Source organism: Pezoporus occidentalis, unplaced genomic scaffold (genome assembly GCF_034315485.1).
Source record: "Pezoporus occidentalis ecotype Australia unplaced genomic scaffold, CSIRO_AGI_Poc_V1 ctg57, whole genome shotgun sequence".
NCBI classification, from domain to species: Eukaryota; Metazoa; Chordata; class Aves; order Psittaciformes; family Psittacidae; genus Pezoporus; species Pezoporus occidentalis.
This window is the reverse complement of record NW_026915910.1, coordinates 3,007,812-3,035,144: the sequence shown is the minus strand read 5'-3', so window position 1 is coordinate 3,035,144 and position 27,333 is coordinate 3,007,812. Positions and strand designations below refer to the sequence as shown.

At 40.9% G+C, this 27,333-nt stretch overlaps 1 protein-coding gene across 3 annotated transcripts in view; it reads right to left on the bottom strand.

Annotated features, from left to right (window-relative positions):
• The window catches only part of CLIC5 (chloride intracellular channel 5), an 81,240-nt gene that overhangs the window by 23,560 nt on the left and 30,347 nt on the right, over nucleotides 1–27,333 (bottom strand). For all 3 annotated transcript variants that reach the window (XM_062638482.1, XM_062638479.1, XM_062638481.1), the window contains exons 2-4: nucleotides 2,281–2,390; nucleotides 1,797–1,922; nucleotides 321–427 (exon numbers count right to left, since the gene is read on the bottom strand). In XM_062638482.1, coding sequence (XP_062494466.1) covers nucleotides 321–427; nucleotides 1,797–1,922; nucleotides 2,281–2,336 — 289 coding nt within the window. In that variant the 5' untranslated portion in view covers nucleotides 2,337–2,390. The remainder of the gene's footprint in view (nucleotides 1–320; nucleotides 428–1,796; nucleotides 1,923–2,280; nucleotides 2,391–27,333) is intronic.

The window sequence follows — 27,333 nt, the reverse complement described above, 5'->3', positions numbered from 1 at the left end:
ACGAGGCACTTCTGGTAAGCAGTATGGGATCCTGTTCTGGAGGAGAAGCTGGCTCTGTGGACAGGAGCTGTGCCATGACAGTTGGTAAAGGCACTACTAAGTATTCTGCAGCCTGTTTTATTTATTATTATAGATGTAGTTAATTCAAGCGTGGATGGACATGTGAATTGAGTCCAGTGAACCAATCATCTCAAAGTGGTCAGTAGCAGTACCTGATGTCATGTGAACAAAGTTTACAATAAAACTATGGAAGAATGGCAAAATTATTACACATCTAAGCACACAAACTCCCTGGCACATTTAATAATGAACCTACTCACCAGCATTATCCTGCTGCTTGGTGTTTTTGATGTATGCAGAAAATTTGGAAAAGATATCAATTCCAGCAGTGTTTGATTCCCGGTGCTTGGCAGCCAGCTTGGGGTACCTAAAAAGAGAGAAGCAGTGTGGAGAATGACATCTTGTTACCAGCAACATAATGATGATTACAAATACAATTTGCAAGAAGAAAGAAAAAAGCCCTGTACGAGGAACTGCAATTAACACTGTCATTTCTCTTGAAACAGCAGCTTGGCAAGTCCCTCTTAATAATAACTGTGTCTGTCAAGGCAGGCGTTTGCATAGTTACAGAGGGATGGCTTCATCACAAAGGTAATTGCGCTGGTGCTTTATGTTACCACAATCCAAGATACAGTGGCCTTAAATCAGAAGGAAGCATACATTTCCAGAAAGGTGCAGGCAAGTTTGGCAGCCAGCTCTCTCCATTATGAATGTCAGTCGTGTCTAATTCCTTATACTGAAAATGTACTCCAGAATGTAATAGCGAGGCATATTAGTGTTACCCAGGTGAAGGAACATAAAATTTTCAGTCCCTGAATTGTTTTTTATAGACATCTGGCACAAAGGAATACATCTATTTGAAAGACCAACACAAACGAATGACTCCTAGTGCCTTCAGTGGTCCTGGAACAGAGTATAGAAAATTTAAATATCTGATCTCTTGCCTCAGGACTGGCCTATAGCTGCTGATTCACTTTGAGGTAAAACACCCTGAGAGGAGCCAAGCCAATTTTCATTGATTCATAGATTTTAAAGTCCAGATCACAAGCCAGCAATTCCCTTCCCTCCCTCCCCTCTCCCCGCATTATCCTTGTATGAAGTCCAAAACGTTGGACTAACTACGGTGTACCTGGCATATCTAAATTTTTCTTTGGAAGCTTGTTCCAATGGTTAATCATTCATACAGAACAAAATTGTGCCTCCTTTGTAATCTGAATTAGTTTGGTTATAACTTCCAGTCATGGGCTCTTGTCATTTCTTCACTAGAATAACAAGCACTTTTCTGCCTCCAGAGCCTCTCGTACTCTGTAATCAGTTCCCCTTCCAACCTTTCTAATACACCATACAGCTCAGAAACCTCCAGTTTTTCACTGTAGAATGCTTTTCCTGGCACAGATATTTTTGTGTGGCAATTCTCAACATCTATTCCAAGCTATTTTTAGCTTTGTGAAATGTGGACAGCAGACCCCTACAAAATTTTTCTAGCATTGGTCTCCTTAATTCTGCATACAAGGGCATCCTGAAATGTGTACAGAGAAAACATTCTGCAGTTATTAGTCATACAAGCAATCTTCACACATGGAAGTCATCTCACTGAAGCCAGTAAGTTTCATAAATAAATATTACTCCTGTAAGTAAAGATTGTAGGATGGAGTGCTTTTTAGGAACTCCTCTTAAGACATCTTTCATTCCTAGGAAATGCAATACTGACTGAAAGAAAAATCACAAGTTCTTACTTTGGAGGTGCAAGAGTCTCTTCCAAGAATTCCTCAATCTTGTTAACATCTGTCTTGACTTCTCCATTAAAAGTCAAAAAAGGTGGGTGGGTCCCAGGAGCCAGATTGTGTAGGTCAGCTGGCTTTCTGCAGAGACAGAAAAAGTCATGAAATCACTAATCTTTATGGCCAAGTATTTGCACAGACATGTATAGATCCTAAAAAATCAGTTTGTCTTTCTGGTGTTTGCCTTTTTTTTTTTTTTTTTTTAATCCAGTTTGTGGTTAGAAGACTTTGAAACTACCCCAAGTGCCCTGTTTAATATAAAAACATTCCACAAATGAAAAAAAAAAAGAACCAACAACCCAGCCTGAATCCCAACTATTTTATTGTGTACCACAGACTCTCTAGGCTAGATACCAATCTGATTGAACCTGGGAGGGCCTTTCTATAGGCAAAACACTGGATCATATAACTATTTTCAATTAAACTGAATGATTTGTACCTTTTCAGATCAACAGTGGTGACGTTGAACACAACTCCTTTGAGCCAGAGGATCATGAAGAGACGCTGGGAGAATGGGCAGTTCCCAATGCTTTCTCCATCTATCCCAGCCTGAGGGATGGAAAGAGAAGAAAAACAGATTTCAGACTTGTTAATCACTTACCTCCCTCAAGATGGAAAATTGGATGTTGAAAGAAAAATAACCACTTTAAAAATAACCATCAGTGCCTGCTATTTAATACAGTTTATCATCAGCACAAAAATGGAGTTACTCCAGGATTTGGCCATCATCAAGAGCTTGAGAAAGTCGCCTGAAGTTTCTCTTGAGGGGAGCTCTGGGTAAAGGAGATGTGTCCCTTGCTGATGGCAAGCAGTATCCAGGAGAATATATTCTCTGAATTACTCACATCCCTACAGGACTGCCCACCTTGTGGACATGCTAGAAAATTCAGGACAGGTTTTCTGCTCTGTTTAATACTGTGGACTGCAGCTTGTATCAGCTCAAGGTCTGTTTCACTGTATTATGGTCCAAAATGCGAACTTTTAGATTTAAATTTAAACCCAAGCACTCTGGACATTCACTCATTCTTGTTCATATCAGTAAAGCAACAGCCTCAGACACAAACAACCAGATCTACACAAAATCTCTATTTGAATCCTTCCAAGGTTCAAAGCAGATTTCAGCCACCACCTTCAGTCCGTTCCTACCTCTAGTATCTAATGAGCTGCTTACAAACCACTACAAAACAATAAAAAAATGCTAGTGTTAGCATTGAGGAAACAGCCTATTTTTTTCCTGTGAAAATTTATGGTCCTTAGCCATGCAAATCTTGACTTTGAGCCATGAAGGGATACAAATAACACCAGCTGAACTGAGCCAGAGCTGCGTCCAAGGACAACATCCTTCTACAATAATTATGCTTGTGGCCAAAGTTTTCAGGACGATAATGGTTTTGATAGATTTCCATTTTAATTTGTGGTACCATTGTGTTTAAAAGATTCTTTTAATCCTGGTGAAGCAACCAACCTTCCGTTGTTGAACCACACGGGTTGCATAACTGTATTTTATGCACACTGTGCGTGTCTGAAAACGGCTGATGAAAGAGCTAAGCAAATAGATGCCCTTTTCCTTTGGAGAAAATATTATATTACTCTGCTTGCTCTCATAAACTTTATCTTGTTAATATTCAAGCTGCGAGGTAGCATTTGTCTGTCTTAAGGAAAGAATCATTTCTAATTATTGCAGTTCTATGAAACATTCACAGCACAACAAGAAGCACTTTGAGATGTGTCCAGTTGCTACCGATTCAGGCCTTGCATCTGAAATGTTTAGCTGAGAGATTTTCTGGATGGCATCAGGAATCTTCCTCATGTCTTGAACATAGCTCTTGATGATTCTGGGTTTAAAACAAATTCCACAACTCCTACCCACCAAAACACAGAGAGACTGTGCAATCAAGGCTTGGAGACAACCCGCTGTGAAGTTTAGGGATATGTAAAGAGTTTTTCTCTGAGTTAAGACTGGTTTTAAGCACACAGATTCTAGGGGTATTTGGATATGGGGGTACAGTTTGGCTGTATTTTTACACAGAATTATGGATCTGCAATATGCCTTGCACATGGCACATTCAAGAATCAGCAAACAATGGGGTGAAAGAGTGATATGGCGTGAGGATGAGCAAAAGAATATGCATTTTCCCATCTGCCTGAGGTGTGGTTAGCATAGTTCTGCAAAATTTCTCTAGTTAGTTAGCTCTGATCTTCAAATCTCATGGCAAAACAATGACAATGTTACAATGGGAATATCAGGCACAACTGTATTGCATGCAGTAATTACTGCAAAGTCATATTCATTGATTTGGCTTGTTAAACCATTGCCAAGAACTTTTAACTTCTTACCCTTCCTGAAAAGAGGCAAATGCTATAGGAGAAAATACAACAATACAACACCAAATTTCTCTTTGGCTTTTTCACCATCTCAAATCATAATCATATCCTTCATAATGGAGCTGGCTAAGTGAGTCTGAACAATATATTATAAACCTAAAATCTGAAGAAAAACAGATCAACTACTGAATTAGAGGGCTAAAGACTGCAGACCAAACAAACGATTCTCATCTTACATGCTCTGTATTTACTTTGGCTTGTAAATTCATTGATTCCTATTCATTCTTCACCTGATTCCCTTCAGAGTGTAAAACTCTGATTTGCCAAGTTCTTCAAACACCTTGAGAGCAAAGAGGTCATGTCTCATAGCAACATGCAAAGCTCTGGCCTTCCTTGCAGGTCTCCATCCTTCATAGAGGTGATCCCCCTCCTGTCCGCATCACCTACATCTTATGCTGCAAGTAACATCTTTTTTTCAGGAAAGGTATTTAGAGAGACCATTTCCCTGCTGTCTCCAATTATATGTTCTCCTACAAAGGTTAAGGGTTACCCAGATCTGCATCTTTTTACCTGTTCTATATCCTGCAAGGCAATAGTGAAAAACCCTGTCATTACCAGAGAGGACTAAAGGGGCAACAGAGCAGCTGCATGGCAAGGAAGAAACAGGAGTGATGGGTCATGTGAGGCTAAGGGATGCAGAAGTCATTGGGGACAGGAGGAAGATGTGAAGTCTGGAAGAAATAAGATTCACTTGGATATCAAAACCAAAATTAATTGTGCAGGTCAAATGAGGCTTCCAACAGCCCAAACGGTCAAAATATCTTCCCAACACTTCCAAAGGAGTGGGAAACATTAATTGCTAGAGACATATTGGGAATAGACAGAGGAAATTCCAGAAATGAAAGATAAACTAAAGAAAAAGCATGGTATGATCTCTGTTCAAAGAGATCTGGAAGCCAGGCTCATGATTTGGGTGGTGTCTGACTCATGGTTTTTGATCTCATGTGACTGGCATAACTGAAAATGCTACCACAAATCACAAGGCAAGCTGGTGACAGAGGAGGGAACAGAGTCAAAATCTCCCCAGCAACACAAATTACTCATTAAATTCAGCTCTTTTTCTGCAGATATTATAGTCAAGGCTCTGTTGGTTTTGTGAAATCTTTCTCATTGCTTCTAAGAGCAGTCAGTAGTTCAGTGTTCAGCACTCAGAAAGAGTAAAACCTTAGTAGGTAATAACTTCAGAGACTTATCAGAGAGTCTCGAGACCCCTGTGAAGTATATTAACTACCAGGAGGAGATGAGGAAGAAAAGAGAACTTCCCAGCCTTAGTCACTCTTAGCTTCAAAGAAAAACAGCGTGCTTAAAGCACCCTACTAGTGCCCAAATACAAGTTTATTGTATTGTATTCTGTCCAAGCTCAGAATGCAGGAATTAAATAATACCTTCATCAAGAAATCAAACAGTGGATGGAAAGAAAAGAACAAAAAATTGACAAGTTAGAGAAACACCATTTATCCCTGCTATTATTCACAAATGAGCACAAAAGCTTTTCCACATAGCTTCCCTGAAGCACAGCAAAAATGATCAACTACATATAAAAAGGAGGAAGTTGATGATATATGCACTCTCCCTGCCAGAAACACCAAATATTTCTGATTTAATGTTTGCACCTAGGGATAGGCTTGAGGCTTTGCAGGCACTAGGATCAAGGACATAGCTTTTAAAGAACACTGTAAGTCCTAAAGCTGTGAAAGGGTTTCAGAGCCACTTTTTTCCTACAGAGAAGAACCTAATCTGAAAAGGCAAATCCCCAGAGTGACTGTGGAAGAGTAAACCAGACAGAAGTATCTGCTAGGTGAGATTCTGGTTAATGCTTATCCCACTGAACTTTAACTGAGATGCCTAAGGCCAAGGCCAGCATGTACACCCAAAAGACTGATCCGGTCACCTTTCACTTTGACTGAAAGCAATCAGTGCCTGAATTCAGGTGTGATGAATGTGGACCTCAGCAATAGAATAGCCTGGAGTTTGTGGAGGCAGAATTTCTAGAGAATAAATGTGCTCCATCTTAGAAACATCAGTTTCTGCTCCCATTGCTTCTCACAAGCTTACTTGCATTGGTTCACCTACTAAAAAAATAAAAATCCTTTTCTACTTCATCTCCAGCCATTTAGATACTTCACACCAATTGATGCAAGGTCCTGCCCTGGAATTCGGTGTAATCACATCATGAAACCTCCACCATCATACCAGCTCCTTGTTTCTATCTGAGTAACGGCAAGAACGAACAAGACATTCTCCTTCACTATTTATAAGGTACTCCTCCTTAAATACTTCAGCTATTTTTAATGAATTAATTAAACTTCAAAGATATTTGTGTGCACAACTGGGGGATGTACGAACACATTATAAAGGAACACAGTTAAGGAAGGGGGAGGTAGTCTTGCTGATGAGTTTGTGTCAAGTACTTTTGTAAAGTAGAGGTAATATTGAGAGCATCCAACCACTGCCCAGCACAGCTGAATGCCATGAATAGGGAGCTCTTCTCAAGTTCCAGCTAATGCTTTGCTACAAATGAAATAACTGGAATAAGCTTCCTCACTTGTTCCAAAAATACACCAACACAGTGACTGCAATGCACGGAGACAATTCTATATTATTTTGACTAAGGAAAGTAAGTTTCATTTCCAGTTATTTCCAAAATACAGCAGCTTTAAAGAAATATACTGTCATTAACAATGACTAAGCACCTAGCTTAAAAAAGGCAGCCCTGGAAAGGGTTCCATATCCGAAAGCGCTGTGTTTTCTCCAGGAAACCTGGGTTTACCCATTCTCCTCCTCCTTTCCATTTTCATTGCATTGAGGCTACTCTGCACAATGGTCCAGTACCCTCTGAGACTCTGGGGTGAAGTAGGGAGACATTTTTGATGACACTAAAGCACATTTCTTTTTCAAAAGGTTTTTAACGGGTCAGCAAAATCAGGAAGGCAAACTTACCTCAGTTTCCCAGTAAGGATTAAGGAAGGATTTGATTTCATCATCCCTACAATCAAAATCTAGACTCACATTACACACGGTTACACCCTCTCTTTTAAAATTGGGAAAGCGCCTGCGTTTTGACACTTACTCTCCTTACACTCAGAAGCCAAAGGGGAAGTGAAAATCCTATTTGAAACCCAGAGCAGGCCAGGAAATATCCTATTTATTGTGCCATTAAAAAAAAACAAACAATCTGCCTTAGTAATTATACCACACACACAATAGCACAAATCTCCATTGTAGAGGAAAATCTTTGGCTGAAACACGAGATCAGACATGCCATGGTATTGCTTTAGTAATGATCATTTTCTTTTCCAGTTTCTTGTCTCTTTCACAACTTCTCATCCAAATGTAAAAGCCAGTAAGCTATTTGGAGTGCCACCAACAGAGAGGCAAGCTAAGAAGTGTATATTCATAGAGCAGCGCTGGTAGGTCTCAAGTAAGAAGTAAATCTTGTAGCACAAGTCCTGTGTATCACAGGCCGCTCTTGTTAACTGTGGCTCCAGTTCAGGAAAGCATTTAAGCATGTGCTGAAATACATCCCAATTCAGAGGAAGTATATGTTTGACTTTAAGCATGTTCTTAAGTCCTGATGATTTCAATGGGACTTAAGTACATAACTTAAGTACTTTCCTGAATAAGGGCCTATAACAACAATAATAAATTTGCTGCGCAGCATTTTAACTTTGTTGGACTTTCCCTGAGATTTCATTTTGCTGGGAGAAATTCTGAGCATCAGCCTTCCAAAGGAGGGCAAGATAGAGCAGAACTATATTCCTAAGCACATACATGGAAACGGACAATGTGCATACATGCCAAAAAAAAATAGAGCATTTGCTAAAAAGACTGTCAGGGTAGTAACAAAACAAAAAGGAAGTGGTGAAATTCTTTAGTCAGCTCTCCAAAAGCCAGCCAAAATGTTGTCCAAGTCTGGCATACATACAGACATATATTATAGATGCACATAAGCTTAACATGGTCTGCACTGCTGGCCAATTTGAAGGGAGCTGGCTTGAAACTCTCGGTTCAAACTGATTATGCAGCACATCAGTAGAGTTGAGGATCTCCAAGAAGCTGTCATTGTACTTCTCAGATCTCTGCAGGTCTGAGAGAGATGTGTTTGTACCCTCGAGACATTCAGAATTTCCAGGAGATGCAATTGCAGGTTGGAGACCCCATAGGCATCAGTAGTTGAGACATGACAAGTATTTTCATCAGGTTTGGAAAATCATTATTTTCCAGTTTTTCATATTCACACGAATGGCAGCATGGGCAGGAAGCAATCAGTCATAAAGGTCAGCTTCTTCCTAGGGATCCTTTCATGATGGCTTGGGATGTTCACAGTTAAAGATCCATTGACTCAAGCTGGTCCATAGGCCTGATGCAGAGCACATTCATCAGCTGAAGTCCTGGTAGCAGGGCAGCTACATACACAGTGATCAACCTGCACAAATAAGTCTTGGTCTTCCTCAAGGGTTTTGTTAGAGCCACTGGCTACTGCACATGTGCCACGTTAAATATGTTTCCCTTTGAAATAAACTTTGTGAACTCCCACCAGTCATGTGCAGTTTGGATTTGGAAAATTACAGATTAAACACAGGTAAATAATCTCATCACGTGAAAATGATTCATGCTATTCCATCACCTATTTTCTATAAAGAAGTAAAAACGCATGACTTGACAAATACCAACAGAGTAGAAAAGCACAGACTGGTTCGACAACCAAACCAAGAAATGATTTTGTCCCCATTAATATTTGCGGATCTCTTGCTTACGTGTTCAAAGTAATGAGAAATTGATAGTAGATAACTAAAGGAAGTGGGAACTGTAATGAAACTTCCTACACCAAAATATATACGTATCTATCTATCTATCTATCTATCTATCTATCTATCTATCTATCTATATGAATTAAGGCTGGCACAAACATGTTTTTTTTCTAGGAGACCATGTTCCAGCGTGCTCTGCTGTGAGGAATTTCTGCATATCGAGCCTGATTTTCACATGGTGATGTGTAAGGGAAAAGCCCCCAGAAGAGGAGAGTCATTAAGTAACATCAATAGTACTGTAGCGACAAACCACATATAGCACATCTTTAATGTATATTCTTTCACTATCAGCAAAATGCTGGCTAAAGGATGGGTGGTAAATGCAGGCTGACATTTTCAAAGTGGCTAGCAGTTTTAGATCCTATGAGACAGTTTGAAGTCAGGTGACTTCTCACACATATCAACTCTCAACACTTGGAAAATCAGGCCACGAGCCACCTAGAAGGAACAGCTTCTCCTTTGGAAGAATATTCTTTAGAGGAGCACACTTGGGGTTTATCAAATACCTGGTGGAGATGTGCAATAGCTTTGGCCATACCACCTTGGAAATAGCCTAGAGTCCTGGTCTGTGGCTCCCCCCTGCAGTCCAGCTGGAGCACGGGCAAGGTGCTGGGACCATGCAAAGTCAAAAGACCACAGGGTCCCAACCTCAATGTGCAGCTCAGCCAGGGCTCCTGGCTACCCCATGGCCCACCCACCAGCCAAAATTTCCTGTGAAAATTACTGACCCTCTTTCAGCTTCCCTCCTCACAGAGAACCCTCAGCTTTTCTTCAACAACGCTGTGAACGTTTCAAAATCTGGAGTTTAGACTTAGAGCAAAACCTTGAAATTCTTCAAAACCCAAAACTGCCATTCCCATCATAGCTCTTGTTAGCAGATTTATGCACAAAGGTCATGGGCTTCTGGACATAGTGAACTGGAAATCTATGTTTCTGTCTTGGCTTGATGGACTAATACCAATCATCCTTTATGCTTCTTCCAGAGCCTTTCCCGATCTAATAAAACAGTTATGATCCCATCATTCACCAGCATCATGGCACAGGATTCTGTGTACCCACATTAGCCACTAGATGTAATCACAGAGAATAGCTGTTAAAAGCTTTGCTTTTTGGGGACCTATCAATAACATATTGTGAGATACCACAGGAACAAAAAAAGATCTCAAGAAATGACAGGTGTCTTAGCTTAACACATAAAAGATACTGGAACAAATGATTAAACAGTAACCTCACAAGCACACAGGGAAATCGAAAATTGATAAAGAAAGGCAATATGGACTTTAAGGAACAAATGACACTAAACCAAGCAAATTTTGTTCTCTACCAAGCACAGTAGGTAGGAAGGAAGCAGCCATTATCTAGAAGCTGATGTCTGTAAGGTTACTGACAGAGCTCCAGACCATATTTTCCTAAACAAAGTGAGGAAATAGCAGGAAATCTCTGCAAAGTGCTTGTATAAGTGGTTGAAAAAATAGTTCTGGAATAGTAATAATCAAGTTTTCTGTTAGTCTAGAAACATAACAAATAGAGGTACCAGAAAGCTCTGCAACAAGATGAGTCATATTTAATGATTCCATTAGCAAAATGGAGGAAGGAATAGACAGAATCTTGAATTTCCTGACAGCAACAAACATGAAGATGTCATTGTTATTTCCCAGGAGAGGAGCAGATTCCAAAGTGATGCTAAGGAATTTGAACAAAATAAAGTAATCACTTAAATGGAATTTAGGAAAGTAAATGTCAAGGTATAAGACATAAGAAGAACAAAATCTAATATACAGATGTAGAATGGGGAAAGCTACTGAGGTTTTACAAAAGAAGAGGCCGCAAAGGAGATTTTACACAAATCACAAGCATTGTGATTATGAATGATTAGTGTATGCAACTACAAGCAACGGCAACAATATAATGCAATGTACATGCAATGTTCTACCACTACATAACAGTCCTCAAGCATATATAAGACTACTTTACAAATTGGATGATGATCCATTGTTGCTCATGCCCACAGAGAATAGGATTAAGTATTTTGCCTAATCTGCAACAATAAATCTTTAGAGGGAAAAAAATCCAGTGAAATTATAGGACTAACAAAACACAAAGCAGGCCTTCTAAGGAGGTTGTGTAATCTGCATTAGTGGAAGCTTTGAAGAAATCAAGAGGAAAAAAAGGTTGGTAAAACTGGTCTCAAATTATTTCCTCCTGATGCACGGGATGCTTTAAAAATCCTTTCTAACAGTATATATCAGGGACTGACAATGAAGTTGTCCTAGCTAGATGCTTGGTGGGACAGACCTTTGCTTTCCTCTGATCTGCACAGAATGAAGTCTGTTCCCAGTGCAGTCCATGGGAATTTTGCCTGTGACTTTGATGGAGCCAGAATTTCACTCATAGGTTTATTGGCCAGAAGGGACAATTAAAACAATCTTTCCTGACCTTTTGCGTAATACAAACACAGATTTCACTCAGCCTGCAGCCAACATCTTGTCTTTGAACTAGAACATATGTTTTGAAAGGTTTTTTGGAGTAGATGTATGCTAGAGTGGTAGTAAAATCCCCTCTAGCGGTATATGCTTGCACTGCAGGGTGAAGTTCGCATGGAAGGCAGCCACAAACCTCACGTTTGTAGGATTTTGCTAAAGGTAGATAACTTGCCCCATCACTTATATAGATTTTGGGTTTTGTTTTGTGGGGGGTTTTATCCATCAGTTGCATTTCTATATGTGGGGTTAGGTGCTGCAAGGAGTCTTAGTCACAGAATTTGGGGAATCCACAGCTGTACTCAGAAAATTGTCACAATTTTAGTAAAAGTCAATAGAGGGGCTCAAGCATCAGCTACTGCTTGGTTATCTCGGATACAACAGCGTATCTCATAGGAAGAGGTAAGGACTTTGAACAGGAAAGACACAAATCCTTTTTAAAGACAAATAAAATTATCCTGAAATATATTCATACTGGATGGATGGCTGTTCATGCTCTGCAGGTACAGAATGCAACTCCTACATTTTGGAAACTTATGCTTGTAGCTCCATATTCTGGTTTTGGCCTTTTGGTGGCAGAGCTAGTACTGGGTTATACTCTTATATGCTTGATCCAATTCCATAACAATCAATATTCATACAAAATATTCCCACTAATGACAAATACTCCACTGACTTTAGTAAGAGTACAGTCACACTTCGGATTCACTGGATTCTTTCAAATAAGTGACTAAAACCACAAGTCATTTTATGGGCTCTGGAGACAGAATGTAGGAATTAATCCAGTTTAGCTATTCATAAAGCACCAATTATAATCATTTTAAATATTGATGATTCTATATCCTGAGAGCTGATTAGATATATAAAAAATCATTCCCCTAGGAAAGCTGCAGAAAATAAAATAAGAAATAGATCATTGTCAAAACGTATCACAGGCAATGCAAATTATAGTCAAATTATTCCTGTTCCTGGTAGAGATCAGGTGCAAATAAAGGAGTCATTTCTCCAAAGCAAGCTCTGCGCAGAGCTTCAGCTCTTATTACCAGAACCCTGCATGCAGGTTTTCTTGTAAGAATTAAACCTGTGCACATCTGGAACTTGAATGTCTGTTAAAAATCCCTGAACAAGGGACAGTAATCTGGTCATGTATTATATTCTGCAAATGTTGATGAATTGCAGCCAAATTTCCATGCCTCTAAGCAGCACATCAGACTAACAAATATCAGCAGCCAGGTGCTGAAAGTTAATGCCGAACCTGAAATCAGATCCAGGGCTGAATTATTTATTGAAATTCCATGACTTTATTTGCACTATTAGAAGAGAGAGTCACTTGCAGGCATTACAAATAAAGGTCTGAATAGCAGGGTCTCAGTGATAAAGGCATTTACCAGCCTATCAACCAACCCCAGTGTAGGCCATAATCTGCCCTTGATGATCTCATTTTAGATCTTATTTAGCATCGTAAAAGTACTGTTCATAGGTGACTTTAAAAGGGATGAAAGAGCAATCAGTAACTCTCAGTTGCTATCCTGCAGTGGGCAGGACTTGGTCTTCCTATCTCCTTTTGCATTTCCAAAGTTCACTGAGCTGCAGAGGGTAGGAGAGAAGCATAGCCCCAGTGAGTGTTTACGAGTTTCACTGAAAGCAGATCAAGTTGCATTGCAAGGAAGCAGCACACTGCAGGCTTAGGCTGGTCTTTGAGTTGATGTCTGCATCTCAGTATGACTTCCCAAAGCAACCCACAATACCTTCAGTAAACCCATCATTTATCAATGCAATGCTTCCAGCATTTGGATCAAGTCTTACTGCCATAAGAATACAAATGCAATATAAATTATTTTTATAGTTCCCATACACTCACAGAGAAATCATTACAGAGTTTACAGTTCAGGTGATACTTTTTCACCTTTAATATTTTCTTATTTGCCAAAACTGCTGTATTTGTTTGTCTGGTCATTTACAGAGAGTCAAATTTAGGCATTAAAGGGCTGTTACGCTACAAGGTAGTCTTTTCTGATAGCCATCTACAAAGGAGGGGAATGTGAATCTCTCTGGATGTTTTCTTAAACAAGAAACAACAGGCAAATTCTGAGTTCATACATGTAAATACCTGCAACAAAAACAAGAGTCTGAAACATACACACAGCAAGCAAACATTCCTTGTGACTCATCTAAAAGCAAAACAAGCTGCATTTTCAATATCAAATGCTCAGGAAAAAAAACTAACAGTGATGATTTCTAAAAGCTACTGAGAGTTTCTGAATAAGTGTGTGTACAGGTAGAAATACAATTCACATGTATTTTAAGGTACAGACTTCTGAAACTGATGTATGATAAATGTAAATATTAAAATAGTTGGATCAGTGAGTGGAGTTAGGATCACATTTCTTGTCCACCCACTGTCTCAGTGCAGGATGATTTCTTAAACCTCTTTCCCTATACTGCTTGCGTCTGTCTGAAGTGCTCCAGTGATGCTGCTTTACAAACTTCCTACAGGAAACAGTTTTCACAATTTTCTCAAAACAAATTTTAACTTGATGCTTAGACTGAATTTCCTTTAATTTCATTTTATCCTGTTATCAGCATAAAAAAAAGCTTAATTAAGTTTAATTCAGTGCTATTTATAAAGACAATTCTTACTTTTCTTCCTTTTATACAAAATCTTACCTCATTATGCCATTACAATTTCCCTAGCACCTCTTCACCTCTTACTGTCCTTTCACTCCTGGCATCCTTGACCATGCTGTCTATTTCCAGTATCATCTTTTTGTTTTGTTCTCATCACTCCTAAGTCCCTCTCTCATGCTCCAAGTGGACCACTCTCCAAGAAGACCAGCAGTGATTCCAGCATAATAATCATACAGTAAAACTCTTCTCCATCCTGTTCTTTCCTATCATACCTTGTCTCAGAAGCAATCACTGACCTTTTTCACAATTTTTTCTTGCTCACTCTCTTTACTCTTCAAAAATAAATCACTTTCTTAATTTTGTTTCATTTTTTGCCCCTCATCTTTCAGCCACACATTCTGTTCACTGGCTTCAGTGATCAAGTCTGAAATCTCCTGTCCCTTCTCTGACATGGTCACCCAGCTGCATTATTAAAATTAAACAAATCCCATTTGATATGGTGGGAATGGAGTGTGACACAGAGATCATGCCCTCTAAATCCCTTCACCTATTTATTATCATGTTCAGAAGAAGATGCCACCTTTTCCTCCTCGGAAGACAGTCTTCAACCAAGCTCTGTAAGTCACAGAATCATAGAATGGTTTGGGTTGGAAAGGACCTTAAAGCCCATCCAACTCCAACCCCCTCACCACAGGCAGGGACACCTTCCACTAGACCTTCTAGAGAAAGGCTAATTCTCATCCTGCTTCATTTAAGAAGTTTCTCTGGCAGAACTTTGTTTTTTTCCTGTGCTCCTGCTCAGAGAAGGCAGCAGCTTCCATTTGCAGGCTGTCAGAGAGCTGTTAGCCTGAACAACTGCAATCTGCAGAATGCCGTTCGAATTCCATATGCCAAGCACCCTCTAAGAAAAATTTATCGGTACCTCCAGGTTAATGAAGTAATTGAGAAATTAGCATTGGGCAAGACAATACCTGAACATTTTATGTACATTTGTGTACAGCTAGGCCAGGTTCACTCAAGTACCTGACTCAGCTCTGAAGAATTAGGTATTATTTTCGTCTTTACTTACAAATTTCTCTGAAATTGAGGTTTTTTTTCTACTATTGTGAAATGCCAAGCACACAGGTGGTTCTTGAAGAATAACAAATACATAGAAATCCTATAAATTCACATGTCCAATGAAGAGCTAAGCATCAGTCAGTACAATAACCCGTTTTCTGACAGCATCGTGCAGTGTGATTACCACTAACTCTGTTCATTCTCAAAGATCCTAGATATGGCTTTACATAAATGCTAAATCAATATTTAAAGAAATAATTTTAAATAAATAAAATATTTAAATAATTTACAAATTTCATTTAAAAAAAAAAAAATAATCCTCAGTGCCCAGAGTGGAACAGATGTCCAGGGGCTGATTCTGAAAAATCCCTTCTTGCCCATGGGAGCTGCAGCAAGGTGCTGCCACATGTGTAGACAAGGCTGAGAGGAGCGGCCAAGGTTGAGGGAAGGAGGCATTTCCTTCCCCTGGAAAAGAAAATTAATATTTCAAGGTTTCTCTCTTTGTCAGGGGAGTGGGACCATGATTCCTTTAAGTTCCCTTCCTAGTCACAGACTACCCAGGCTCTCCGAGGTTAGAACTGGGTGGCTGTGCACAATTAGCACTTTTAAAAATTGTTATTGTTGCTATTATTATTGTTGTTGATGATGATGTTATTATTATTAATAATATTATAGAATCATCTCTTTTGAGACAAACATCGAACCATGAGGCCATCAGGCAAAGATCATACTCAGGCCAGTGAGACAATGAGGCGTCCCTATACAAACATACCACAGGCCTGCTGGTTTCAGCATACCAGGATGGGCAGATAATACTTCCCAATCTGAAAAAAGTCTTCCTGCATGCATGTTCATATGCCTTTATTGCAGGCTAAATGCTGTGAAGTCAGAGATGAACTAAACCCCAAAAGATTACATTCAGGCACCCTAAGGAGACCCTCATGTCTCTGTCTTGGAGTAGGGGGAGTGTTTAATGCAGAGGAAGCAACAGATCATTTTTGAACCTCAAACAAGACCCAGCTGTAGAACTGGATCTACAGCCTAATGGGGAGACACAGATACATTGACTTTAAAAAGAAAAAAACAAAAATTTGAAGTTAGAGCCCCTCAATACAAGAAAAGGCAACAGTAAATCAAGGCAAAAAGACTATTCCTTGTCAAGCTGCATGGGCGAGTCAACAGTCAGAGTATAAAAGTACAATAAAATTACCCAAATGCCAGTGGAAGTCTGAAAAAACAGCTTAATAATGATGGCATTTGAAGCACTGGGTCCTCTTGGTATGTCCTGAACAGGTAAAATAACTGGGGACAGAAAAACAACTAGAATGGCCACTCTGATGCATGTTGTAACCTGCAAGAGTATTCCATGATTCAACCCCTCATCATCCAGGAAAAGCTTTTTAAAAAATGCTATAAATAAAATAAATGAATGAAACAGGTCTTCAGCTGCACACTGAATCAGCAGCAATGGCTCATCACAAAACACAGGGCAGTGAAAGAAACTAATTTCCTCCCATGATATGCATTTGTATCTGTTTGAAGCTGCTCATTCAGCAGCTAAAAGCAAGAGGAAAGCAGTAGCACAACATGCCTGTTGACCCACACAAATTGAATCACAATCTAGAAAAACACCGGCAACAATAGCAATTCACTGGGGCTGGTTTCTCTGATTTCCACTTATTTTAGACAATATACAGGTACAGACACACACCAGCACCCAAAACAACAACAGCTATGTGTGGTGCGTGGTGAGGTTCAGGATGTTTATTTGGGTGTTAAAATGTCATGGGGAGTATAAGCTTGGCAACTGATCTAGTGAAGCACCTGCCTGACCTAAGGATTAATTCAGTATTTTGTGAGGTGTTAAACCACAAGGCTTGAGTAGCTTTTATAGTCATTCCTCTATGTAAAGAAAAATTATGAAGGCAATTTTAGCTGGAGAAGCTATCTGGCTACACAAATATGAACACAAATGTTGGTGCAAATTTTCCATAGGAAATTAAGCCAAGGCAAAACGATGTGCCACGACTTAGGCAACGACAGACAAAGGGAATTCAGCTCTCTTATCTCCAGTCTAGCTCTTCCTTCATCTCAGCCCCAAGGTCTGACCTATAGTGACGCAGCATTGAGAGCCCCGGCCAAGCCAGCGTCTCCTCAACCTTTAGAGGCGCTTCTGAAGTCTGGCCCTTTCATATCCAGAGAAAGATAAGCAATCGCATATTTAACCATTACCTGAACTAATCATATCCCACCATCACACCCAGGACACCAAGACATATTTTAAGACATGCAAGCAGCCTCTGAATATCATTTCTATCAGACTGTCTTCCACCAAATTTGTGCTATCTATCAGAGACACGGAAATCAAAGATTTCTTCTGTGCTTAAACCAAGCCCTGTTCTGGTCTGACAAGATATCCTCCATTGCAATATCTTCCTGGTTTGTAGATTTTATGGCTTGTTTATTCCTTCATTGACTTTAACTATGTGTTTCATTACAGCATATCTAGTCTTGATCTGAACTAGATGAAGAAAGGGCATGACTTCTTTGCTGGCTCATTCCAATGGTTAATCACTTTTACAGTTACTATTTAAGCTTATTTCTAAGTTGACTCTATCTGACTTTAACTATTAATGTCTTGTTATATTTGTTATCACTATATTAAAAAGCCCCCTACATTTAATATTGCGGTCAGTGACATTTGGTCTTTTACTTCAATGAGAAAGACTGCCTTAAGGATTTTTTGAGCCTTAAAATTATTCTTTTCTATGTATTTTCCAATATTAAAACACACATTAGACCCATGTGCATTTCAAATAGCCAGCCAAAAGGTAATCTAAACCTTGACCCTCCCTACTAACAGCAAAGGAAAAAAATAAGAAAGCTTAGTTGTGACTAGTATAATTTGTGTATTTATTATTGGAATATTTACTGTGAATTAATTACTAAGCAGGTGTGGCACATGAACACTGAATCAGTCATGCTAAGTGATAAGTAAAAAACAGAAGACACAAGAGCTATGCCTAAAGGATGGCGCAGGGGACCAGGGTGGTCATACAGAGCACCATTAAGTCAGATTAAAGCAAATGAAAGTCAGCTCTGGCCTTGAATATTAGGCTTAGAAATCCTTGTTATATTAATTCAAGCACATACAGGTGAATGCCATGGGCTTCCGTCTTCTGTTCCACACACAAAAGTAATGACAATCAAGAATGAGAAGAGCAAATTATGACTATCTGAGCAACTTCATCCTTAATACAATGTCATTTATGCCAAAGTAGCAATAGAAGGGATAGGTTCAACTCCCGCTGTCCTACTGAGGCCTTAATAGGTTATTACAATGCAATCCTTCTGAAATACATTTCAATTATCTCAAACTGATCTCCTCACAGCACCACTACCTGTCTGGGTACAGTGCAGGGCTAGCACCGCTCCACAAACACTTCGCTAGAGCTAGCTCACGTCCAGATACTAAATAAAGAACCCAATGGCCTCTACCTGAGAGCAAATGCTGTGTTTCCTCTAGTTTGATATATTTTATGTCCAGGAAATTGAGATTTTCAATATGCTTTGCCAGAAGACAGCTCTATATTGGAGACCTGAGCTCATCATATATTCCTCTTCTATTTTAAGTGGTGCTCAGTACGCCATACTGGAATAAGGGTGAAGAATGTCCCCTGCTCCCACAATATATCCACCTCTGGTGGAGAAGGACTGCTTATCAGCCTTTTACCAAGGAGAGTCTGAATAACTTGCCTTGGTTTGCTAAAGGAGGCAGAAAAACAAAAAAAGTAAATAGAAGTCTTGCAAGAACGCAGGTAGAAACCTACTAACATTACAGAGCTTAACATCTTGCAAAATTTGCATGGCAGAACCTTCTCATAGTTCGATTAGAGCTGGAGAAAAAGTAATTGGAAACAGAGTTTGTAAAGGTGGGAGCTATTGCTGTAGTTTTGTAATAAAATAAAGCGCTGAAACACTGACCTGTTCATATAATGGGAAGTCCAAAAAATGTTGATTCAGATTTTGACAACACAGGGGCAATTTTAAGATGGCAAAACATAGCAAAAATGCTATGGTGCGTTACACAACTGTAGCTCAGGTGCTGCATGTCCCAGTTTCTTTTCTGAGTACCTCTCCTTATGCAATTTCTGTGGTGCACCAGAGTCACTAAATCAAAAAATCTGCGGTATATCATGGAAGATCCACTTCAGCCAGTGAACACCACCATTAAAAAGGATACATATAAACTCATAAACACTCTAAAAGATAAGTTTTGAAATTATTATTGAGAGGGACAGAATAATACTAATTTACAAAGAATCAAAGAGTCAGAGAAAACATCCTATGGACCTTGTTCTACATTTATGTGTGAACTTGCAATCAAGTTGTGCAGCAAACAGCAATGACATGCTGTAAATGCAATCAGGTACAGAAAGCTCTACCCTTAGGTATTATTAGATAAAATTCCTGTCTTTGGATCTGAATACTTTTTGAATTATTTCTGTTCCACTGTAATAAGTTTAAATGCTTAAGTGTAATATAAAAAATCATGCCAGGAATACATGACGCTGATTAAACTTATCAGACCTACAAAAATCACAGATTTTTTTAACTCATAGCTCCAGATGTAAATATATATCACTGTTATTGCATCTAGATGAGTTTTACTGTGTGTCATCAGAATTGCATCTAGATGAGTTTTACTGTATGCCATTGATACACAAGTGCAAACAAATGGAGAGGCCAAGGAAGGAAAGGGAGTAAGGAACTATTTTGGACTTTGCCCACATTAAATTTTACTGTGTCAAACAAACCACTTTGAGCTATTTTCAAAGTACCTACTATAACACCTTTGGTACCTGCTCTGATTTCCTAGTTTGCATAAGATTTATAGATTTGAATACCAGGACAAGAATGAATCCAGCACAAATCCAAACCCTTCCTTATTCCGACTGGTTGTCCCTATGACTTTGAGTCAGCTTTTACTAAAATAAAAAGGATAATTGAATCCTTCTGTTATTTATGTATAAAACTGACACTCAGACTCACAGGCCTTTAATATCTGTTTGTTGAAACAAGAGTAATTTGAAAAATCTTCTTCCTGAATATTGGAAATGCTAATGTTGATGTTACCTCTTTGTAGCATTGCTGCGATTATTTTGCTGGTATCTGCCAGATTTTGAGGAATTATGGGTCATACAAGAACTAATATTGTTGCCATGATGATCAATATGCTATCTGAAACAATCCTTACACAGCCTTCCATCAAGATATATTTGACATAGCCAGGTGAACTGATACTAACATTCACTCTGGAGCACATGCAAATGTACTTCCTACTGGCTCTTTTGGAAAGGATCCCTGAGTATTTTTGGGATGTTATGTCAAATGATCTCTGTGACATTTGCTGTTCGGGAATAGCCACCACAGAGCCATATATTGCCAATAAAAGTTTCCTAGGGACACTTACTGGAGCTTCACTGTCATCACTAAGCCATGACACAACAACCTGTGAGCCTGATGAGATATCTGCTGCCAGAGATGGAAAAAGCAATCTGCAGCTAAACATAGAGCGCCAAAAGCATCCTGGTGGTGATCTCTAAGTAGGCACAATAAGAATTACAAATATCCCCAGTTTCTCATGGTAGAATTAAAACACTGTGTTTACCAGGTTTGACTATCAGGCTCAGAAAAGCTGTAACAGAGGAAGGAGTTAGTAGGTGGTGTTTAAACAAGATCTCAAATACACTTAGAATCATAGAATCATAGAATAGTTAGGGTTGGAAAGGACCTTAAGATCATCCAGTTCCAACCCCCCTGCCATGGGCAGGGACACCTCACACTAAACCATATCACCCAAGGCTCTGTCCAACCTGGCCTTGAACACCGCCAGGGATGGAGCATTCACAACCTCCCTGGGCAACCCATTCCAGTGCCTCACCACCCTAACAGGAAAGAATTTCTTCCTTATATCCAGTCTAAACTTCCCCTGTTTCAGTTTCAACCCATCACCCCTTATCCTATCACTACAGTCCCTAATGAAGAGTCCACCCCCAGCATCCCTACTGGCCCCCTTCAGATACTGGAAGGCTTCTATGAGGTCTCCACGCAGCCTTCTCTTCTCCAGCTGAACAGCCCCAACTTTCTCTTTCTCAGCCTGTCCTCTTTTGGGAGGTGCTCCAGTCCCCTGATCATCCTCATGGCCCTCCTCTGGACTTGTTCCAACAGTTCCATGTCCTTTTTATGTTGAAGACACCAGAACTGCACACAATACTCCAAGTGAGGTCTCACAAGAGCAGAGGAGAGGGGCAGGATCACCTCCTTCATGTGACCTGCTGGTCACGCTCCTTTTGATGCAGCCCAGGATACGGCTGGCTTTCCGGGCTGCAAGCGCACACTGAAGCCGGCTCATGTTCATTTTCTCATCAACCAACACCCCCAAGTCCTTCTCCTCAGGGCTGCTCTGAATCTCTTCCCTCCCCAACCTGTAGCTGTGCCTGGGATTGCTCTGACTCAGGTGTAGGACCTTGCACTTGGCATGGTTAAACTTCATGAGGTTGGCATCAGCCCACCTCACAAGCATGTTAAGGTCCCTCTGGAACTTAAACTGGCCTAAATCTTCTGCCTCTGAACTCAGCACTACAAACCTGACTGGCTTTTATGGCCATGGGATATAACCCACCCTGAACACTTCTGAAGTCTTATCCATTTGAATTAGGGATCCAATTTCTAAAGGCATTTAAAGAAATGAATTTATGGATATTCAACAAAGCATTTGAAAATTTTTTATTTTAATCAGATGTTTTGATCACAATTAACATTGATACTGTTACTACCAAGCTCAACAGAAAGCAAGTAGTCCCAGAGATTTATATGAGGAAACAAACTGTGGCACCTAAGGCTGTCATTCACCTTTAGCTTGCTTAAAAGACCGGAGAAGCAACGAGGGAGTGTTTCCCTGATTTAACTGTGTCTGTAGTGGAGTTATTATTTTGAATCGCTATTTGTCATTCAATTTTAGGAAGCCTGACTCTCTTCTTATGCTCATTATAGATATATTAAGCCTCTATGGGCCTCAACCCAGTCATTCATGATTTGAAATGACCTAAGCAAGATAGGAACTGAGCCAGAATTACACTGAAACACCTGAGCCCCTGCATGGAGCTTATGAAACATGTTTATAAATGTTTAAACAAACCCAGTAAAGCTATTCTCCTCCAGACTGCCAGTAAACCTTGTAAATTTGGTAACCTCAGTGCCAATGCTGAAGGCCAGTGCAGTAGAAGAGGAGACTTAGGCCAGTGATCATACATTGCTTCACCAAAATAAGAGACATGAACCGTGGTGCCCACCCCTGCTTGATAGGTCTGAAGAGATGAAAAATGCAAGGTTTATAATAACCCCTGTGCTCACACCACGTCTAGGGTGACAGCTGAGAAGTGCCAGAGACTGCATGCATTTACCCTATATGGTGACTACATCCCTCTCAAAGCGTGAAAGGTTGGCCAACCTCATGACCAAGGATCTGGAAAAAATGCTATTGTTGGTCTTTGAGCACCAGACAGGTTGAACCAGATGTGTCGGTATCGTTATTCTTCCTTGTGCTTTTCTCTCTTTAGTATTTCCTCTTTACCTAGAAAGTTTCGCTGAATGTAGGAATGATTTTGTATGGAAGCCAAGAGCTGAGTTCATAAAACCCAGTGAAATACCCAGATTTCTCAAGAAACAGAAATTCACTTTATACCATCCAGATCTGATTCTGATTTCTGCTCTTCTCAGGGGTGGTCTGTGAAGCAAATAAATTACAGAAACTGTATTATTACAACTGGCGTGGTGAGCTGACCCTTGGCTCAACAGTAGGTGCCCGCCAAAGCTACTCTATCACTGCCCTCCTTAGATGGACAGTGGAAAGAAAATGCTGTGAAAGGCTCATGGGTTGCGATAAGGGCAGGGAGAGATCCTTCACCAGTTACCATAATGGGCAAAACAGATTTGGGAACTCTGTTTCATTTATTACCAATCAAATCAGAGCAGGGTAATGAGAAATAAAACTAAATCTTAGAAACACCTTTTCCCTGCTCTCCCCTTCTTCCCAGGAGCAGCCTCACTCCTGAATTCTCTACCTCCTCCCCTCAAGCAGCACAGGGAATGGGGGTTGTGGTCAGTTCATCACATGTTGTCTCTGCCACCACATCCTCCTCAGGGGAGAACTCTTCACACTCTGCCCCTGCTCCAGCGTGGGGCCCCTCCCACAGCAGACAGTTCTCCATGAACTTCTCCAACATGAGTCCTTCCCATGGGCTGTAGTTCTGCATGAACTGCTCCAGTGTGGGGCCCTTCTATGAGGTGCAGCCCTTCAGGAGCAGGCTGCTCCAGTGTGAGTTCCCCACATGGTTGCAAGTCCTGCAGCAAACTTGCTCCATTGTGGGCCTCTCTTCATGGGACCACAGGTCCTGGCAGGAGCCTGCTCCATTGCAGGCTACCCACAGGGTCAAAGACTCCTTTGGGTAGCCCTCTGCTCCGGTGTAGGGTCCTCCATGGGCTGCAGGTGAAGATCTGCTCCACCACGGACCTCCATGAGCTGCAGGGGCACAGCCTGCCTCACCATGGGTTGCAGGGGAATTTATGCTCTGGTGCCTGCAGCACCTCCTCCCCTCCTTCTGCCCTGACCCTGGTGTCTGCAGAGATGGTGCTCTCACATATCCTCACTCCTTTCTCTTGCTGCAACTGCTCCTTCTCCCTTTCTTAAATACGTTATCCCAGAGGCACTGCCACTGTTGCTGATGGGTTCAGCCTTGGCCAGCAGCGGGTCCAACTTGGAGCCAGCTGGCATTGGCTGTCAGATGTGGGGGAAGCTTCCAGCAGCTTCTCACAGAAGCCACCCCTGTAGCCCCCCTGCTACCAAAACCTGACCATGCAAACCCGATGCAATAGGTTAAAAGGCTCCTGTCAAGTTGTCTCTCCCACTTTGTAAAGTCATTATTTGTTTTCATAACCCTGAAATTCTGAAACTGAAATGAGATTCCTTATCAGAGAAACTCATACATTAAAACCACAAGAGCCTTAATAGCAGGGAATGAATGGCTGTTTGTGCCAACCAGGAGTTACGGGTTGTTACCAGGAGTAACGTTTGTATTTGTATCTTCCTTCAAGGCTACATAGCAGCAGTTCACCAAAACCCAAACCAAGGTTAGCCTGAAATCACCTTTTGGCAGACACAGTTTCTGTGAAAAAAAACAAAGAAATGCACAAAAAGAAATCCCAGAATGCATAAAAATCCTGCACCTCACTGGAATAATCTCTGGGATAACTGTCCAAGGCTGAGGAGAAGGGCAGCTACACCCTCCCGAGAGCAGTGACTCCTGGGCTTTTGATGGAGCACCCTAAATCAGCAGGATGAGTGCTGTGTCCTGTACAGCCAGGCTCTCTGATTGACCCACTCATTCTGTGATCCTCCCATATGGATTTTAACAGTCTGAATTACTGCATGTAAAAAGAGCACCATTCCAGCTCAGCCATTACATTCAAGTATGCAGGTGTGAGATTGCCAGGAAAAGCTGAGTATACCTTCCAACAGGGTGTCATTTATACAGATGCACTTTGCTCCAGGTTAATTAAAATCAACCTGAGTTACAACAAGCCAAGTTAAGCACTGAACCAGCGCTACCTCCCAATGCTCACCTCCCCAAGGCTGCTGCCGCCAGCGTCTCGCAGCACCGCACAGCAAGCCTTTTCCTCTGGCAGCCTCTTCCAGTTCCTTGTCAAACAAGTTTAGAGGGGGAATCGGAGCTGGAGAGTTTCGGTGTTCACATAAGGCCTGCTCACACAAACTGCAGATCTGATTAAGGGGGCACCATCTCCCCGGCAGGCCTCACCTTTGCCCGTTCTCACCAGCCGTCTGCTTGTGTCCTGCCCCAGATTTGGGAGGGTTTACTCTCAAACAAGCACCTCTTGCAAGAACAAACACTTGTTCGCAAAATGATCTCATAGATCCAGGTTAGGGCACTGTTAGAATAAGAGTAAAATCAATGGGAATGATAACAAGATGTGATAACCATGTAACCTGTCTGTGCCAGAGCAGCTCAGCTGTGTCCTAGTGGTGCCCAGCCTATCTGCACAGCTCAGGAGACAGCTAACCTGCATTGGGTTACAGAGAGGCTCTTCTGTTTACAATCACCTCTCTACTTGTCTTTTTAAGGTTAAACAGAAAAGTGAAATACAGCAATTGTGTAACACCTTTCGTTTTTTAACCTGAGACAGAAACTGCCTTTATTAGAGATTCCATGACAGGTGAAAAACAGCCCTTTCTGGTTTGTTTGTGCTCGTGGAAGATACAGTTTCCTCCAGGCCACATCTCCTGCCCTACATTTTCTCACTGATCTCTGCATTTTCTGGCTGTATGTTCTTTCAAAGGTGGAGGACAGAACTCTTTTCCTTGAGTAAAGTATTAGGTCCACAAAAATCAAGTGATGGAACGCTCACCGGCCCCAACATCTCCTGCTATTTGAACTGGCCTCAAGTGCGGTTCAGTATATTTAGATGCGTCACTTGCCCCAGTATCTTATACAGAAATTGTCACCTTTCAGTTCTTTCCAGCATAAAACAAAATGCCTTCACCTTTGCAGACTCTCTCCTGTTCATCTCCTCTTAGTAATATCATAGAACCACAGAATGGTTTCGGTTGGAAGGGACCTTAAAGATCATCCAGTTCCAACCCCCAGGGACACCTTCCACTAGACCAGGTTGCTCAAAGCCCCATCCAATCTGGCCTGGAACACTGCCAGGGATGGGGCAGCCACAGCTTCTCTGGGCAACCTGTGCCAGGGCCTCAGCACAGCGAAGAACTTCTGCCTAAGAGCTCATCTCAATCTCCCTTCTGTCAGGTTAAAGCCATTCCCCTTGTCCTGTCCCTATAGGCCCTTGTCAAAAGTCCCTCTCCAGATTTCTTGTCAGCCCTTTTATGCACTGGAAGCTGCTCTAAGGTCTCCCTGGAGCCTTCCCTTCTCCAGGCTGAACAAGCCCAGCTCTCACAGCCTGTCTCCGTAGCAGAGGTGCTCCGGCCCTCTGAGCATCTCCGTGGCCTCCTCTGGACTTTCTCTGACAGGTCCATGTCCCTGTTGTCTTGGGGGGCCAGAGCTGAACACAGTACTGCAGGTGGGGTCTCACAAGAGCGGAGAAATTTCATGCTCCAGAAGAGATTTCTGATCCTGTTTCTCTTACATGCTCCTATTTTTCAGCAATTTCCTCATCTGTTGTTGAATGTTCTCTTTTTTATTTTCCAGCTTCTGAGCTGTATAACTTACACACTCTGGTTACATTATACAACTTTTTAGACTTTTAATTAAATTAATGGCACCTTTCCAAAACATCAAGAATTGCAATTTTTCAACCTAAGTGGAAAGTCTGCAGGAAGATGCCAATTAATTCTTTTGCTCCAGCTCTGCAAATTCTGGGTTTTATGTGAGAGTCTTTATGCAGTTCTGTGACATACATTATGCAGGAAGTCACATTACTAAAAATGTTCTTTCTGGAGTTATAAATCTTCAGGTGATGGCATGGCTCAATTAAATGCAGTGCAATTTTTTTCTAGTACCTTATGGACCCAGAATTTCATGCTATGAATCTGAGCAATGACCTTCACTTTAACAGCTGATGCAGTCAAAGCACCATATATCACAAACACCCGTATCAGCCTCAATAAAATAGCGTGGGCACTAAAATGAATCAGTAGCTAAACGTTTTCATTCCAGAATATATTTGTGATAAGAGAGCGCCAAACAATCCCACTAACCTGTTTTTTAGCCCACAAACATCTCTATTAAACGCACTCTTAGAGAAACTGCCTGTAGGAGGCAAAGTGTCTGGGTATGTGGACCCATGCTGGTCCATTTTAACACACAAAGGATCTACTGGGCATTTATGAACCAGAAATTCTTGTAAAATCTGTTTGCAAAGGAAGAAGACCTTGATGCTGGCTCTGTCAGAAAGGCTGCACCGAACTGACTGGTTTTGGAAGATGCGTGAAAAGGCCATGTATACACACCATGGATGTGGCTGACATTTCAACTTATAGCCCAAAATATCCATCAGGGAGTACAAAGCAATTATATACCCTCAACTTGACAG